General features: G+C 47.0%; 1 protein-coding gene across 1 annotated transcript in view; it reads right to left on the reverse strand.

The window, feature by feature from the left end:
• Positions 1-18,654, reverse strand: part of PNKD (PNKD metallo-beta-lactamase domain containing) — a 219,116-nt gene that overhangs the window by 33,301 nt on the left and 167,161 nt on the right. Inside the window, exons 5-6 of the mRNA XM_082260110.1 lie at positions 8,517-8,609; positions 3,732-3,895 (exon numbers count right to left, since the gene is read on the reverse strand). Coding sequence (XP_082116236.1) covers positions 3,732-3,895; positions 8,517-8,609 — 257 coding nt within the window. The remainder of the gene's footprint in view (positions 1-3,731; positions 3,896-8,516; positions 8,610-18,654) is intronic.

The raw sequence follows: 18,654 nt of genomic DNA on the forward strand, positions 1-18,654 counted from the left end.
TGCTGTTGTGGAACTACAAGTCCCATGAGGCATTGCAAGGCTGAGAGTTACAAGTATGACTCCCAAAAGCAACGACAATGATAGGACTTGTAGTTCCCCAACAGCTGGAGGACCACAGGTTGAGCACTCATGATGCAGCGAATGTCAGATGTTCTCCAGCCAGGAAATGAGACAAGCATTTTTTGTCCCAGTGACAACATACATCATCTAAGCTTGTGTCCCCTGATTGAAGATTTCCCCTTTATTCCTCTTTTAGTCACCCCATAAAACTTTGGATTTCCCATCGCTTTCTGCTGTCCCTGTTATAATAGCCACTAGGACAAATAGAGGGGTAAATATTACTAGTAATGGCACATACTGCAGTGACAGCCTGGCAGAGGTTCTAACCCTTACAGTCCTCCCAATATTTTTCTTTTTTACAAATTTAGCTAGAGATACAATTAAAAAATAAATAAATAATAAACATAAAGCACCTTTATAGGGCATGGGAGTCTCTTGTATGGGACAACAGGAAGCTGTCAGTTGCTGGGTTGTTCCCACTTGAATTCGGTAACCAAAGTTGCATATGCAGTACCTCTTTTTCGCCACAAGATGACCTCGGTCTTCCACTCAGTGTCACTCAACCAGGACAGTGGAGGAAACTGTAGGTAGTCATGGCCCCACCCCCCTGAGCATGGCGCCCTGCACTCACAGTGTAGAGATGCAGAGAGAGGTGCCAATATGATTGGTTTTATTCAGCACGGCACCCTGAGCCCACCCAGTTGTATGGCAATAGCTAAATAAATTTTCGCTATTTTCACACTGATTCTCCTCCCAGCCAATCAGAAAGAGGGTTGTGGTTGTTGCCACCCCCTCCCACCCCCTCGAATTACTGAGCACCAGCTGCCACTGCTTTTCAGAAGGAGATCATCGCAGTGTTCCCCAACCCCTGGGCCATGGATCAAACGGTACCGGGCCACCCGAGGAACAATGAGCCCGCCCATTGTGTGACAATAGCGAATGAAAATACTGAGGACTCGAGGACACCCGGGGACTGAAGAGAAGCTGCCGTGAGGTAAGTGCACAGGTCTCGCGGGGGGAATGCTGGCATCTCTGCATTGATTGGGGGCACGCTGTGGGCACTGTGCATTGATTGGGGGCACGCTGTGGGCACTGTGCATTGATTGGGGGCACGCTGTGGGCACTGTGCATTGATTGGGGGCATGCTGTGGGCACTGTGCATTGATTGGGGGCATGCTGTGGGCACTGTGCATTGATTGGGGGCACGCTGAAGGCACTCTGCATTGACGTCGCCCCCCCCCCCCCCCCAGCGGGCCACAGAAAAATTATCAAACGTTGACCGGTCCGCGGCGATAAAAAGGTTGGGGAGCACTGATCAATAGCATCAATTCCTCGGTGTTGGTGATCCATTAAAGCGTAACTCTACTTTTGTTGAGCAAAAAAAAAAAACTTTCCCCTCTGGTTGATCTCTGTACATTACAGGGATTTTACCAACCTTTGTTGCAGATTCCTACCTTTTGTTATTCTAAAGAAATCCCTGTGTGGTTGTCCATGTTCAAAGTGAGTCTAATGGGAGTGGTTTATTAACTCTCAATCAGCTGCTGCACCTGTAGGGCTCTAATGAGGAAAGTGGCAGGGCCTGCATCCCTTTAGATTTTATTTCCTATTGGGAGTTTCTAACCAAAAATGACATTTTTGTTGCAGGGGATGCCAGAAATCTGACTTCTTAGTGCAGACTTCTGGGAAAATCAGTGAGCCAATCACACAAGCAGGAAATGATGTTTCTGGGGGTGTGGTCAGTATACATTCTGTGTAGAGAACACCTTCCAGGTTGCCATACTGCATTTCACAGAAAATTACAGAGGCTGCAGATTGAAAAGCAAAGGTGAGTTTTAATCTTTAATTATAATATGATTTGTGTTGCAATTGTTTACACTATATTATTTTTTTTTTAATTTTCTTATTTTTTTTTTATTATTTTTTTATTATTTTTTCTTTTCTTTTTTTTTTTCCCCATGAAAGCGGAGTTACCCTTGAATTATTCTTAATTATTCCTCCCAGCTCTTTTACAAGCCATCGCAGCAGAATTCACATCAGTCCGTGGTAATGAGATGGATTCTGCCACTGGCTGCCCAGGACGGTCCTCCTAGAGGCAGCAGAATAAAGCAGAAGACTGGAGCCTGTCCAAGTTACTGTGCAGAGGAAATGAGAGCCAGATCATGGAGGGATGGCGGTGTTTATGCAATCAGCGTTATCTCTAATGAGGGGTAAAAAAATCGTTATTTCTAACATTTCCTGACAGCGCGGATCGCAGGTGATTCACAGACAGCAGGCCGCCATCTCTTAAAGATATATTCGATTTTTTTTTATTAGGTTTTGCTAATCCAAGAGCCTGAAACAAAAACTGTCCGCGTTGCTCCGTAGCTACCAAACATTTTCAGATTCCAGCAGTTCAATAGCTTTTAATGGAACAATGACCGAAGATGATCAGTGTAGTAGTGTGTACAGGGCCGCCAGGGCTGTCTTTAACACAGGGCAAAAGGGGCAGCTGCCCCCGGTCTAGTCATTGTTGTGGGGCCCAAAGCAGCTGCCCCTTGAGCCCCCAAATAGTTGATAAGTGGATTCAAGAGGGCCCAAGAAAATTTTTGCCCAGGGTCCAATCAAGAATAAAGACGGCCCTGAGGGCCGCTGATAGGGGGGGGCACCAGTCCTCCTGTTGGGGGCCTGGGCACACAGGGGGGAATCGGTGCGGTCGGGCAGGGGGGCAATTACAGATGGAAGCCCTGTGAGGCTCTCTGCAGCAGCTAAAAGGCAGTTTCTCCCCCTTCTGCGAGCTTTCAGCTGCTGCAGGGAGAGACACAGACAGAGGGCATCATTCCTGTAATTGCTTCTCTGACACCGATCCCCCTCCCTGTTCTGCCTGCTGCTGATTCCCCCTCCCCCTCCCCTTGTGCACCCCTTTCACTGTGCCCCCCCCCCCCTCCCGCAGCGCTGCAGGCTTCCCTGTCCTGTGAAAAAAATACGTTGGAAAAAAAAATTAAACATAATAAATAATAAAAAAAAAAAGTAAAATAAAATAATTGTAAACATTTTTAACATTTAAAAAAAATATATAAATATTTTTTTTTTAAAACAAAGTAAAAAAAATTAAAAAGGACTAATTCAAACAGATTCTTCGTTTTTTATTTTTATTTTATAATTTAATATCCCGAAAGTGGGCAGTGCATAAGAAATAGATACAAAGCAAAAGTTACAAAAAATACAAAAAGACACACAATTGGCAATTTGCTATGAAAATAAAAAGGAATAAAAAACAGAAATAAATTTTACCGAAGCTTATCCCTTGGTAGAAGCATACCGGAAACCGTGTGGGGACTCCCCAGTTTAGAACTGGCTTCCAGGAAGAACACCATCCAAAACTCAGGTTTCCCATCTTTGTTAGGTTTGTGTCCGCTAATAATGATTTTAGTGTATTTTTAGTAAAAATATTGTCTTGATAAATTCGGGTGGGCGGGGGCGGGGGCGGGGGGGGGTGTTGCCAGGTAGGTTGTACGGATTTCAAACAGCAACCATGAGTGTCAAAGAACAATATATCATACAATTTTTTTTTTTCATGGTTCTCACCCTATTCTATCCTTTATTTGCACTTTATATATTTTTTGGAACGCCTTTGAATTTTTGGGGTGCCCTTTATTTACTAAGGACACCAAATTGCGCCTTCTCTGACTTACCGCAGCCGGCGAGGAAGAGGAGGTCCCCTGAAAACAGGCAGTCCGGTCCGTCCCCAGACTTGCCATCCAGCACGTAGATCATGTGACCGACCGTGTGACCAGGCGTGAAGTAGGCCTGAAACTGCAGGCGCCCAACGGTAAGCTGATCACGGTCAGATAGCGAACTGGAGAGAAGAATAAAAAAAAGTAATTAAAGCGCGCAAAGTTATTTCTTCATTCTGAAGATCGTTCCAAATCTGCTCAAATTACACCCCCAACACACACATAGACCACCCAGACCAGTGCTTTAAGTGGGCCGGTACGCACTGGTACTCAGTATCGCCACTTCCGAAAAAAGCTCTTGCGCGTAACGCCACCTCTCCCAGCGCCCAGAATGTGATTTTAGCCTACCGGTACGCAGGGCCGGTCCACTGTTGAAAAGGGGGGGGCGCCGCTCTGCAGATAGAAGTAAATCTCACATTGATGCCGGCTGAACTGCTGACCACTCTGCCTCTGCTGTGCTTCCTTCCTTCCTGTATCACTGGTTGCTAGATTGCCTACCGCCTGGCGTCTAGCAACCAGTGACGTCATATGCCCGGCCCGCCGCCCAGCATTCACACCGGAGGAGGAACTTATTCCTCTGTGCCTAAACAGTGTTGGGGCTGGCTCCAGTGCGCCATCCCCCACCCCCTCCAGCAGTGCCCTGCGCGGTTTAGAAGAACAGGTGTCCTGCCGAGAGAAAGTAAAGCCTGGCCGCTTGTCACCCCACAGTGCCCTGGCTGCCTGCCACCGCAGCACCTGCCTGGCCTGCCAGTGCCACCACAGCGCCCGGTCATCCTTCCTGCCACCACAGTGCCCTGTCATCCTTCCTGCCACCACAGCGCCCTGCCATCCTTCCTGCCACCACCGCACCCTGCCATCCTTCCTGCCACCACAGTGCCCTGCCATCCTTCCTGTCACCACAGTGCCCTGTCATCCTTCCTGCCACCACAGCGCCCTGCCATCCTTCCTGCCACCACCGCACCCTGCCATCCTTCCTGCCACCACAGTGCCCTGCCATCCTTCCTGCCACCACAGTGCCCTGCCATCCTTCCTGCCACCACAGTGCCCTGTCATCCTTCTTGCCACCACAGCGTCCTGCCATCCTTCCTGCCACCACAGTGCCCCGTCATCCTTCCTGCCACCACAGCGCCCCGCCATCCTTCCTGCCACCACAGCGCCCTGCCATCCTTCCTGCCACCACAGTGCCCTGCCATCCTTCCTGTCACCACAGTGCCCTGCCATCCTTCCTGCCACCACAGTGCCCTGCCATCCTTCCTGTCACCACAGTGCCCTGCCATCCTTCCTGCCACCACAGCACCCTGCCATCCTTCCTGCCACCACAGTGCCCTGCCATCCCTCCTGCCACCACAGCGCCCTGCCATCCTTCCTGCCACCACAGTGCCCTGCCATCCTTCCTGCCACCACAGCGCCCTGCCATCCTTCCTGCCACCACAGTGCCCTGCCATCCTTCCTGTCACCACAGTGCCCTGCCATCCTTCCTGCCACCACAGTGCCCTGCCATCCTTCCTGCCACCACAGTGCCCTGCCATCCTTCCTGCCACCACAGCACTCTGCCATCCTTCCTGCCACCACAGTGCCCTGCCATCCCTCCTGCCACCACAGCGCCCTGCCATCCTTCCTGCCACCACAGTGCCCAGCCATCCTTCCTGCCACCACAGCGCCCTGGTCCCTGCCACCCGCACAGCACATTAGGTGAGTAGCAGCAGAGCAGCACATTATAGGTGAGTGAGTCTAAGGTAGCCATGATATATGATATGTATTTGGTCATAGGTAGCAGCAAGCTAGGCATCCATACCTTTTTTTTTTTGCTGCTACCTATGACCAAATACATATGGCTACCTTAGACTCACCTAGAAGCACACAATGTGCTGTGCAGCTGTGGCAGGCAGGGCACTGTGTTGTCGATGAGGGCGGCTGAGCTTGAACTTGAGGCCAAGTTGCCACTTTCTCTCTTCAGGAGAAACCGATGCGATTTTTAGATCATGCGCTAAAAAAACAAAAAAAGAGCAACTAAACGCTAAACCTGCTCTGTGCCACATTCTAACCCGAATCTATCTAACCCTGTAAAGCAAAAATCACTGTACTTACCTTTTCTGCAGCCAATCCGGTTTCAGGCGGAAGCTGTGTGCAGGAGAGGACAGACAGCCTGGGAAGTGACGTCACCCATAGATTTATGCTGGCCATACACTATACGAAAAATCGCTCAAACTCATTTTCGAAAAACGAACACTCGGCCATGAGAGCAGACGTTCGTGCCATCATGTAATAACCGAATTTTGAACGATAAATCGTTCAACGAGAAATTAAAGCGGTTGTAAACCCAAAAATTGAAAAAAAAAAAAACCTGCAAGACAAAGGCATAATGAGCTAGTATGCATTGCATACTAGCTCATTATGTATTACTTACCTTAGAACGAAGCCCCGACACGGACCCCCGGACATCGCTGCGGGCGCTGCTATGATCCCTCGTCGTCTCTTCCGGGTTCAGCGGCTCCGGCGCTGTGATTGGCCGGAGCCGCGCGGGAGTGATTTTCCGGCAAGCTCCCGGCAAGTAAAACTGAAGGTCCCCCCGGACCTTCAGAGCGCATGCGCCGCTCGCGTGAGCGGCTGCATGCACTGCAAATATCTCCTAAACCGTGCCGGTTTAGGAGATATTAATTGTACCTACAGGTAAGCCTTATTATAGTCTTACCTGTAGGTAAAAGTGCCAAAAAGCGGCATACTACAACTTTAACCCGTTTTTTTTAATTTTTGTCACATATGCCGGGTGCAAACAGTTTGGGCGAGAAACACAATAACCTTTCAATTTATCATTCATTCGGCAGAATTTTCCAAACTGTTCCTTCGATTTTTGAGTTGTGAAAAGTTAAAACCGATTTTCTATTTGTGTCCATTAACTAAGCGAACGAACGGACCAAATGACAGATTTTCGTACGATTTTTCGGATAGTGTATGGCCAGCACCAGAGGCGTAACTAGAACCTTCAGGTCCCTGGTGCAAGAAACCATGAAGGGCCACCTGGACCCGACCGGGGCCCTTCCCTTCAAGCCTGGGGCTCTTCCCACTAATCCTGGGGCCCTTTATTACGGTCCTGCAGCGGGACCCTTTCACAAGCTCTGCAGTGGGCCCCCTTCCTGCCATCTTGAAGGCCCCCCTCGGTGGTGGAATGCCAGGGCCCGGTCGCAAGTGTGACCTTTGCGATCCTGGAAGTTCACCCACTGGTGTGAGTAGTTTTTGTTTTTTGGTATTTTAATTGTATTATTTTTTATCATTTTATTTTATTTTTCTACAATGTCACTGACTATGACTCTGTCCATTCAGAGAAGAAAGGAGCTGGTAAATTACATATTTACCGACCCCTTCCTGGTTCTCTATTGTGACACATCCCCTGCAGCAGCCGGCAGAAGAGGGGAGGGATCACAGTGGGGGGGGGGAGGGGGGTCAGCACAGTAGGGGGGGACCAGGGGAGCACACAGGGGCCCAGAGACAGCAGAACACAAGTAAACTGGATAGAGGGGGGGGGGGGGGTTGGGGGCTAGCATTTTACAATGTCAATGACTATGACTCTGTCCATTCAGAAAAGGAAGGAGCTGGTAAATTACATATTTACTGACCCCTTCCCGGTTCTCTAATGTGACACATCCCCTGCAGCAGCCGGCAGGAGAGGGGAGGGAGCACAGTAGGGGGGACCAGGGGAGCACACAGGGGACCAGAGACAGCAGAACACAGGTGAACTGGATAGGAGGGACGGCAGGGGGGCAGCATACAGAGGAACCAATCTCCTCCATTTTCCTCCTGCAGCTACAGTTGCAATTGCAGTGATTTCTCTACATGCTACCCCCCCGCCGCCACCCCCTCCTATCCAGGTGTACAGGGGGAGCCCCACACAGGCCCCCTGGAGAATGGGGCCCAGTTGCAATTGCAACCCCTGCAGTTACGCCCCTGGCCAGCATTACTGTGCGTTCCGTTGTCGGATGCCTTTCCTGCAGCCGCCTCCACACCGAAGCCATCGCTGACAGCTGATGCTGGGATCGGATCGGATCGGCTGCAGAATAGGTAAGTACAGTGATTTTTTCTTTACAGGGTTATATAGATTAGGCTTAGAATGTGGCACAGCACAGGTTTAGCGTTAGTTTTTTCCTGGACTTTATTTACAGTATTTATCTGGAGTTCCCCTTTAGCATACAATGGAAGGAATACATAATGATACCACTATACCATTTAAACTTCAGAAAGGAATAAATATAAAATTAAGTTAGTGTCCTTTCACACGGCCGCTCCGTGTGTCTGCAAATCATCCCATCCGTTTGCGGATGATTTGCGGACATAATGTAAGTGAATGGCACTGCGGATGTCAGCGGAATACCATCCGCTGACACCCGATTTTCCTCCTTTCAGTTCTGTTCCGTTTTTTCGAATGGAACAGAACCCTATGTTTTCCTCCGTGTAAAAAACGGATAGGAAGGAAAATCGGATGTCAGCGGTGTCATCCGCTGACATCCGCAGTGCCATAGACTTACATTATGTCCGTATATCATCCGCAAACGGATGGGATGATATGCGGGCACACGGAGCGGATGACACAAATGTCATCCGCTCCGTGAAAAAAGAAAAAAAAAGTCCGGCAGCGGACAAAAACAGCGGAGCGGCCGTGTGAAAGGACCCTAATTCTTTTATATAAAATTTCTGTTTGTAAAATTAGCATAATCCACTGCATCCCACCCGTCCTCAGGATTCACGTACTGTGTCAGTTCTGGGATATCGTCGCAGGCGCTCCCGTACACCCGGCATGACTTGTAATGTTTCTTCAGAGCTTTATTACCTCCACTATGATCCCTGCAGAGAGGAAAAGAAAAAAAAAAGGCTGTAAGCAATATCACAGCAATACTATAACATGAACCTGTGCACAAATAAAAGGTTTTACCCCTAAAGAGAACCCGTCACCATAAGTCCCTACTCTTAAACTGTTTAACCAGCTCTGGTTCGAAGGATTTGCCCCCTTAACGACCAGACTATTTTTTGCAATTCGGCACTGCGTTACTTTAACCGAAAATTTTGCTGTTGTGCGACGCTGTACCGAAATAAAATTGATGTCCTTTTTTCCCCACAAATAGAACTTGCAGTTGCAGCATTCAAAAAGTTGCAGCATGCATCCAGGAGCCTTACAAGTTTATGTGTGTAGGGATCTACCTCCATTAATGGAATACATACTCAGAAAGCGACGTCACGTCCTACTGCTGTGAACTCGCGGATGGCAAGTTGAGCAGAACAGGACCTTCTGGTTCTTGCACTCACCACTTAAAGGCAGGCGTTAAAATGATAATAATAATAATAATTATAGCCCAAACAAATCCGCTCTTTGTGGAGAGCTGCGATTGTTTTTTCCCCTGCCAGCAGTAGAACACGTTTCCACTCTAGCATTAATTGCAGGAGTTGTCTTTGATCGATTTAAAGGTCAGAGTGACAATTTAATGTCTGTGGAGGAAGAGATGGTAGAACAATAAAAGTAAAAAAATAGGTCAGCACTAGTGTTGAGCGAACACGGACTGTATTATTCGTGTTCGTACCGAATAATTGGATTTTTTGTACCCGAACACGGACACGGACACTTTACTGTATGTTCGGGTAAAAATCCGTGTTCGGTCGTTTTATTTCCGGGTTTTGCATGCTTTGGCGCTCTTTTCATGGCGGGCTTTCAACAGCCAATCAACAATCGTTTAACTGGTGTGCCTTAAGCCATCCCAGCCATGCCTGCAAATGTCTCAGTAGCTGTGATTGGCCGTCTGAAGCATGTGACCAAGTCTTTATAAGTTCGAGGCAGCCGCAGCGGCGTCATTATGCTGCTTAGATTCAGGGACAGAGCACACATCAACGTGCTGGCTGCTGATTAGGGAAAGATAGGCAGGAAAAAACCATTTGTGTCCGGATAGAATTGAGGGACAGGTCGGAGTGTTTAGGCAGGGCGAGTTGTAGGCATTTTAGGGATAGAGTCTGCTGAATTATATAGGGTCAGTGTCTTCTACAAACTACAATCGATATTGCTGTGTGGGGGGTGGGGTGAATCTGCACTCAATCCTGATCTACGATCTCTTCTCAATCCTGTTAGGGACAGAGTCTGCTGAATTTTAGGGAAACTGTGTTCTACAAACTACAATCGATATTGCTGTGTGGGGGGTGGGGTGAATCTGCACTCAATCCTGATCTACGATCTCTTCTCAATCCTGTTAGGGACAGAGTCTGCTGAATTTTAGGGAAACTGTGTTCTACAAACTACAATCGATATTGCTGTGTGGGGGGTGGGGTGAATCTGCACTCAATCCTGATCTACGATCTCTTCTCAATCCTGTTAGGGACAGAGTCTGCTGAATTTTAGGGAAACTGTGTTCTACAAACTACAATCGATATTGCTGTGTGGTGTGGGATTGGAGATAGGCAGGTGTCAGTGATCCACATCCATTTTTCTGTGTGTGAGCTGCAGTGAACACAATCTTTTTGGGCTGCAGTGAACACAATCTTTTTGGGCTGCAGTGAACACAATCTTTTTGGGCTGCAGTGAACACAATCTTTTTGGGCTGCAGTGAACACAATCTTTTTGGGGTGCAGTGAACAAAATCTTTTTGGGGTGCAGTGAACACAATCCTTTTTGGTGTGCAGTGAACACAATCTTTGTGGGGTGCAGTGAACAAAATCCTTTGTGGGGTGCAGTGAACACAATCTTTTTGGGGTGCAGTGAACAAAATCCTTTTTGGGGTGCAGTGAACAACATCCTTTTTGGGGTGCAGTGAACACAATCTTTTTGGGGTGCAGTGAACAAAATCCTTTGTGGGGTGCAGTGAACACAATCTTTTTGGGGTGCAGTGAACACAATCTTTTTGGGGTGCAGTGAACACAATCATTGTGGGGTGCAGTGAACTCAATCTTTGTGGGGTACAGTGAACACAATCTCATACTGAAGGTTTGAGGGTGCTGCCTGTTCCATACTCCCCCTACTCCTCATCTAGCCTTTTAGGGGTACAAACAATAGTAATTGGGGCCTAGTGTGGTTGTGTACGTGTGATATACATACACTTTTTTGGGATCATATTTTCTATTCCGCTATTTAATCAAAAACCTTTGGGGATCAGTTAAATTGGGGGATAGTCTGTGTTGGTACGTGTGAGAGAGATCCACCTTTCCAAGTTGTTGGGGTTCATCTCATACTTCTGAAGGTTTGAGGGTGCTGCCTGTTCCATACTCCCCCCTACTCCTAGCCTTTTAGGGGTACAAACAATAGTAATTGGGGCCTAGTGTGGTTGTGTACGTGTGATATACATACACTTTTTTGGGATCATATTTTCTATTCCGCTATTTAATCAAAAACCTCTGGGGATCAGTTAAATTGGGGGATAGTCTGTGTTGGTACGTGTGAGAGAGATCCACCTTTCCAAGTTGTTGGGGTTCATCTCATACTTCTGAAGGTTTGAGGGTGCTGCCTGTTCCATACTCCCCCTACTCCTAGCCTTTTAGGGGTACAAACAATAGTAATTGGGGCCTAGTGTGGTTGTGTACGTGTGATATACATACACTTTTTTGGGATCATATTTTCTATTCCGCTATTTAATCAAAAACCTCTGGGGATCAGTTAAATTGGGGGATAGTCTGTGTTGGTACGTGTGAGAGAGATCCACCTTTCCAAGTTGTTGGGGTTCATCTCATACTTCTGAAGGTTTGAGGGTGCTGCCTGTTCCATACTCCCCCTACTCCTAGCCTTTTAGGGGTACAAACAATAGTAATTGGGGCCTAGTGTGGTTGTGTACGTGTGATATACATACACTTTTTTGGGATCATATTTTCTATTCCGCTATTTAATCAAAAACCTCTGGGGATCAGTTAAATTGGGGGATAGTCTGTGTTGGTACGTGTGAGAGAGATCCACCTTTCCAAGTTGTTGGGGTTCATCTCATACTTCTGAAGGTTTGAGGGTGCTGCCTGTTCCATACTCCCCCTACTCCTAGCCTTTTAGGGGTACAAACAATAGTAATTGGGGCCTAGTGTGGTTGTGTACGTGTGATATACATACACTTTTTTGGGATCATATTTTCTATTCCGCTATTTAATCAAAAACCTTTGGGGATCAGTTAAATTGGGGGATAGTCTGTGTTGGTACGTGTGAGAGAGATCCACCTTTCCAAGTTGTTGGGGTTCATCTCATACTTCTGAAGGTTTGAGGGTGCTGCCTGTTCCATACTCCCCCCTACTCCTAGCCTTTTAGGGGTACAAACAATAGTAATTGGGGCCTAGTGTGGTTGTGTACGTGTGATATACATACACTTTTTTGGGATCATATTTTCTATTCCGCTATTTAATCAAAAACCTCTGGGGATCAGTTAAATTGGGGGATAGTCTGTGTTGGTACGTGTGAGAGAGATCCACCTTTCCAAGTTGTTGGGGTTCATCTCATACTTCTGAAGGTTTGAGGGTGCTGCCTGTTCCATACTCCCCCTACTCCTAGCCTTTTAGGGGTACAAACAATAGTAATTGGGGCCTAGTGTGGTTGTGTACGTGTGATATACATACACTTTTTTGGGATCATATTTTCTATTCCGCTATTTAATCAAAAACCTCTGGGGATCAGTTAAATTGGGGGATAGTCTGTGTTGGTACGTGTGAGAGAGATCCACCTTTCCAAGTTGTTGGGGTTCATCTCATACTTCTGAAGGTTTGAGGGTGCTGCCTGTTCCATACTCCCCCTACTCCTAGCCTTTTAGGGGTACAAACAATAGTAATTGGGGCCTAGTGTGGTTGTGTACGTGTGATATACATACACTTTTTTGGGATCATATTTTCTATTCCGCTATTTAATCAAAAACCTCTGGGGATCAGTTAAATTGGGGGATAGTCTGTGTTGGTACGTGTGAGAGAGATCCACCTTTCCAAGTTGTTGGGGTTCATCTCATACTTCTGAAGGTTTGAGGGTGCTGCCTGTTCCATACTCCCCCTACTCCTAGCCTTTTAGGGGTACAAACAATAGTAATTGGGGCCTAGTGTGGTTGTGTACGTGTGATATACATACACTTTTTTGGGATCATATTTTCTATTCCGCTATTTAATCAAAAACCTTTGGGGATCAGTTAAATTGGGGGATAGTCTGTGTTGGTACGTGTGAGAGAGATCCACCTTTCCAAGTTGTTGGGGTTCATCTCATACTTCTGAAGGTTTGAGGGTGCTGCCTGTTCCATACTCCCCCTACTCCTAGCCTTTTAGGGGTACAAACAATAGTAATTGGGGCCTAGTGTGGTTGTGTACGTGTGATATACATACACTTTTTTGGGATCATATTTTCTATTCCGCTATTTAATCAAAAACCTCTGGGGATCAGTTAAATTGGGGGATAGTCTGTGTTGGTACGTGTGAGAGAGATCCACCTTTCCAAGTTGTTGGGGTTCATCTCATACTTCTGAAGGTTTGAGGGTGCTGCCTGTTCCATACTCCCCCTACTCCTAGCCTTTTAGGGGTACAAACAATAGTAATTGGGGCCTAGTGTGGTTGTGTACGTGTGATATACATACACTTTTTTGGGATCATATTTTCTATTCCGCTATTTAATCAAAAACCTCTGGGGATCAGTTAAATTGGGGGATAGTCTGTGTTGGTACGTGTGAGAGAGATCCACCTTTCCAAGTTGTTGGGGTTCATCTCATACTTCTGAAGGTTTGAGGGTGCTGCCTGTTCCATACTCCCCCTACTCCTAGCCTTTTAGGGGTACAAACAATAGTAATTGGGGCCTAGTGTGGTTGTGTACGTGTGATATACATACACTTTTTTGGGATCATATTTTCTATTCCGCTATTTAATCAAAAACCTCTGGGGATCAGTTAAATTGGGGGATAGTCTGTGTTGGTACGTGTGAGAGAGATCCACCTTTCCAAGTTGTTGGGGTTCATCTCATACTTCTGAAGGTTTGAGGGTGCTGCCTGTTCCATACTCCCCCTACTCCTAGCCTTTTAGGGGTACAAACAATAGTAATTGGGGCCTAGTGTGGTTGTGTACGTGTGATATACATACACTTTTTTGGGATCATATTTTCTATTCCGCTATTTAATCAAAAACCTCTGGGGATCAGTTAAATTGGGGGATAGTCTGTGTTGGTACGTGTGAGAGAGATCCACCTTTCCAAGTTGTTGGGGTTCATCTCATACTTCTGAAGGTTTGAGGGTGCTGCCTGTTCCATACTCCCCCTACTCCTAGCCTTTTAGGGGTACAAACAATAGTAATTGGGGCCTAGTGTGGTTGTGTACGTGTGATATACATACACTTTTTTGGGATCATATTTTCTATTCCGCTATTTAATCAAAAACCTCTGGGGATCAGTTAAATTGGGGGATAGTCTGTGTTGGTACGTGTGAGAGAGATCCACCTTTCCAAGTTGTTGGGGTTCATCTCATACTTCTGAAGGTTTGAGGGTGCTGCCTGTTCCATACTCCCCCTACTCCTAGCCTTTTAGGGGTACAAACAATAGTAATTGGGGCCTAGTGTGGTTGTGTACGTGTGATATACATACACTTTTTTGGGATCATATTTTCTATTCCGCTATTTAATCAAAAACCTCTGGGGATCAGTTAAATTGGGGGATAGTCTGTGTTGGTACGTGTGAGAGAGATCCACCTTTCCAAGTTGTTGGGGTTCATCTCATACTTCTGAAGGTTTGAGGGTGCTGCCTGTTCCATACTCCCCCCTACTCCTAGCCTTTTAGGGGTACAAACAATAGTAATTGGGGCCTAGTGTGGTTGTGTACGTGTGATATACATACACTTTTTTGGGATCATATTTTCTATTCCGCTATTTAATCAAAAACCTCTGGGGATCAGTTAAATTGGGGGATAGTCTGTGTTGGTACGTGTGAGAGAGATCCACCTTTCCAAGTTGTTGGGGTTCATCTCATACTTCTGAAGGTTTGAGGGTGCTGCCTGTTCCATACTCCCCCTACTCCTAGCCTTTTAGGGGTACAAACAATAGTAATTGGGGCCTAGTGTGGTTGTGTACGTGTGATATACATACACTTTTTTGGGATCATATTTTCTATTCCGCTATTTAATCAAAAACCTTTGGGGATCAGTTAAATTGGGGGATAGTCTGTGTTGGTACGTGTGAGAGAGATCCACCTTTCCAAGTTGTTGGGGTTCATCTCATACTTCTGAAGGTTTGAGGGTGCTGCCTGTTCCATACTCCCCCTACTCCTAGCCTTTTAGGGGTACAAACAATAGTAATTGGGGCCTAGTGTGGTTGTGTACGTGTGATATACATACACTTTTTTGGGATCATATTTTCTATTCCGCTATTTAATCAAAAACCTCTGGGGATCAGTTAAATTGGGGGATAGTCTGTGTTGGTACGTGTGAGAGAGATCCACCTTTCCAAGTTGTTGGGGTTCATCTCATACTTCTGAAGGTTTGAGGGTGCTGCCTGTTCCATACTCCCCCCTACTCCTAGCCTTTTAGGGGTACAAACAATAGTAATTGGGGCCTAGTGTGGTTGTGTACGTGTGATATACATACACTTTTTTGGGATCATATTTTCTATTCCGCTATTTAATCAAAAACCTTTGGGGATCAGTTAAATTGGGGGATAGTCTGTGTTGGTACGTGTGAGAGAGATCCACCTTTCCAAGTTGTTGGGGTTCATCTCATACTTCTGAAGGTTTGAGGGTGCTGCCTGTTCCATACTCCCCCTACTCCTCATCTAGCCTTTTAGGGGTACAAACAATAGTAATTGGGGCCTAGTGTGGTTGTGTACGTGCGAGATACATACACTTTTTTTGATCATATTTCCTATTCCGCTATTCAATAAAAACCTTTGAGGATCAATTGAATTGCGGGATAGTCTGTGTCGGTACGTGTGAGAGAGATCCACCTTTCCAAGTTGTTGGGGTTCATCTCATACTTCTGAAGGTTTGAGGGTGCTGCCTGTTCCATACCCCCCCTACTCCTCATCTAGCCTTTTAGGGGTACAAACAATAGTAATTGGGGCCTAGTGTGGTTGTGTACGTGCGAGATACATACACTTTTTTTGATCATATTTCCTATTCCGCTATTCAATAAAAACCTTTGAGGATCAATTGAATTGCGGGATAGTCTGTGTCGGTACGTGTGAGAGAGATCCACCTTTCCAAGTTGTTGGGGTTCATCTCATACTTCTGAAGGTTTGAGGGTGCTGCCTGTTCCATACCCCCCCTACTCCTCATCTAGCCTTTTAGGGGTACAAACAATAGTAATTGGGGCCTAGTGTGGTTGTGTACGTGCGAGATACATACACTTTTTTTGATCATATTTCCTATTCCGCTATTCAATAAAAACCTTTGGGGATCAATTAAATTGCGGGATAGTCTGTGTCGGTACGTGTGAGATCCACCTTTCCAAGTTTTTGGGGTTCATCTCATACTTCTGAAGCTTTGAGGGTGCTGCCTGTTCCATACTCCTCCTCCTCCTCATCCATCCTTTTAGGTGTACAAACAATAGTAATTGGGGCCTAGTGTGCTTCTGTACGTGTGAGATACATACACATTTTTTGATCATATTTCCTATTCCGCTATTCAATAAAAACCTTTGGGGATCAATTAAATTGCGGAATAGTCTGTGTCGGTACGTGTGAGATCCACCTTTCCAAGTTTTTGGGGTTCATCTCATACTTCTGAAGCTTTGAGGGTGCTGCCTGTTCCATACTCCTCCTCCTCCTCATCCATCCTTTTAGGTGTACAAACAATAGTAATTGGGGCCTAGTGTGTTTCTGTACGTGTGAGATACATACACTTTTTTTGATCATATTTCCTATTCCGCTATTCAATAAAAACCTTTGGGGATCAATTGAATTGCGGGATAGTCTGTGTCGGTACGTGTGAGAGAGATCCACCTTTCCAAGTTGTTGGGGTTCATCTCATACTTCTGAAGGTTTGAGGGTGCTGCCTGTTCCATACCCCCCCTACTCCTCATCTAGCCTTTTAGGGGTACAAACAATAGTAATTGGGGCCTAGTGTGGTTGTGTACGTGCCAGATACATACACTTTTTTTGATCATATTTCCTATTCCGCTATTCAATAAAAACCTTTGAGGATCAATTGAATTGCGGGATAGTCTGTGTCGGTACGTGTGAGAGAGATCCACCTTTCCAAGTTGTTGGGGTTCATCTCATACTTCTGAAGGTTTGAGGGTGCTGCCTGTTCCATACTCCCCCCTACTCCTCATCTAGCCTTTTAGGGGTACAAACAATAGTAATTGGGGCCTAGTGTGGTTGTGTACGTGTGATATACATACACTTTTTTTGGATCATATTTTCTATTCCGCTATTCAATAAAAACCTTTCTAGGGCAAGATCTTAAATTACAGAAATATGAGGAGACCGTCAAATAAGGGCCGTGGCCTGGGTCGTGGTGCTGCTGGTAGAGCTCCTGTTGCAAGGAGAGGACATGGTCGATCTGTGCCAGCTACACGCACAAGTGAAACACCTTCCTCAAGTGTGAGTAGGCGACAGAACCTGCATCAGTATTTGGTAGGGCATCAAACGCCCCTAGAAGTGATGAGGCCAGAACAAGTTGAGGCGATAGTAGATTGGTTTGCTGCTGACAGTGCCTCCAGTTCCTTCACATTGTCTCCCACCCAGTCTACTGCAGAAAGGTCAGAGTTGGCACCTGCAGCCAATGTCCAACCGTCTTTCACCTCACCCCCTTGCAAATCAGGCCAGCAGTCTGAGCCCCAAGCCATACAGCAGTCTCTTATTCTTTTTGAGGACTCTGTCAGCAGGGTTTCCCAGGGCCATCCACCTAGCCCTGCCCCAGAAGTGGAAGAGATTGAGTGCAGCGATGCCCAACCACTTATTCCTCAAGATGAGTACATGCAAGGATCATCGCAGCACGTCTCCGATGATGACGAAACGCAGGTGCCAACTGCTGCGGCGTTCAGCATTGTGGAGACCGACAAGGAGGGCAGGGGTGAAGACTGGGTGGAAGATGATGTGGAGGACGATGAGGTCCTCGACCCCACATGGAATGAACGTCATGCAGGTGAACTGAGTAGTTTGGAGGAAGAGGCGGTGGTCGCACAGAGCCACCAGCACAGCAGAAGAGGGAGCAGGGTGCAGAAGCGGAGCGGCCGTGCCCTAGACACTACGCCCGCTACTGCCCAACGCAGCAAGGGAACGAGCGCACCAAAGTCAGCTCAAAGGAGTTCTCTAGCGTGGAAGTTCTTTAGAAAATGTGCTGATGACAGGACACGAGTGGTTTGCACCCTGTGCAATCAGAGCTTGAAGCGAGGCATGAACCTTCTCAACCTGAGCACAACCTGCATGATCAGGCATCTAAGTGCAAAGCACGAGCTGCAGTGGAGTACACACCTTCAAAACCAAGAAACGTCTCTGGCTCATCCTGCTTCCTCTTCTGCTGCAGTCTCGGCCGCTCCAGCCACATCTGTAGTGATACCGGCACCTGCCACCCCGCAAACAGACGATCTGTCAGCAACACCACCACCTGGGTCACCAACAACCATCTCCACAATGTCCCGTGGAAGCGTTCAGCTTTCCATCTCCCAAACACTTGAGAGGAAGAGGAAGTACCCCCCTACCCACCCGCGATCCCTGGCCCTGAATGCCAGCATTTCAAAATTATTGGCCTTTGAAATGCTGTCATTCCGTCTGGTGGAGACGCACAGTTTTAAAAACCTTATGTCGGTGGCTGTCCCACAGTACGTCGTGCCCAGCCGCCACTACTTTTCCAGGCAAGCCATCCCTTCCCTGCACAACCAAGTGGGGGAAAAAATCAGGTGTGCACTGCGCAACGCCATCTGTGCCAAGGTCCACCTAACTACGGATACGTGGACCAGTAAGCACGGTCAGGGGCGTTATATCTCCCTAACGG

The sequence above is a fragment of the Pelophylax lessonae genome (genome assembly GCF_965119305.1).
Source record: "Pelophylax lessonae genome assembly, chromosome: 6".
Classification (NCBI taxonomy): Eukaryota; Metazoa; Chordata; class Amphibia; order Anura; family Ranidae; genus Pelophylax; species Pelophylax lessonae.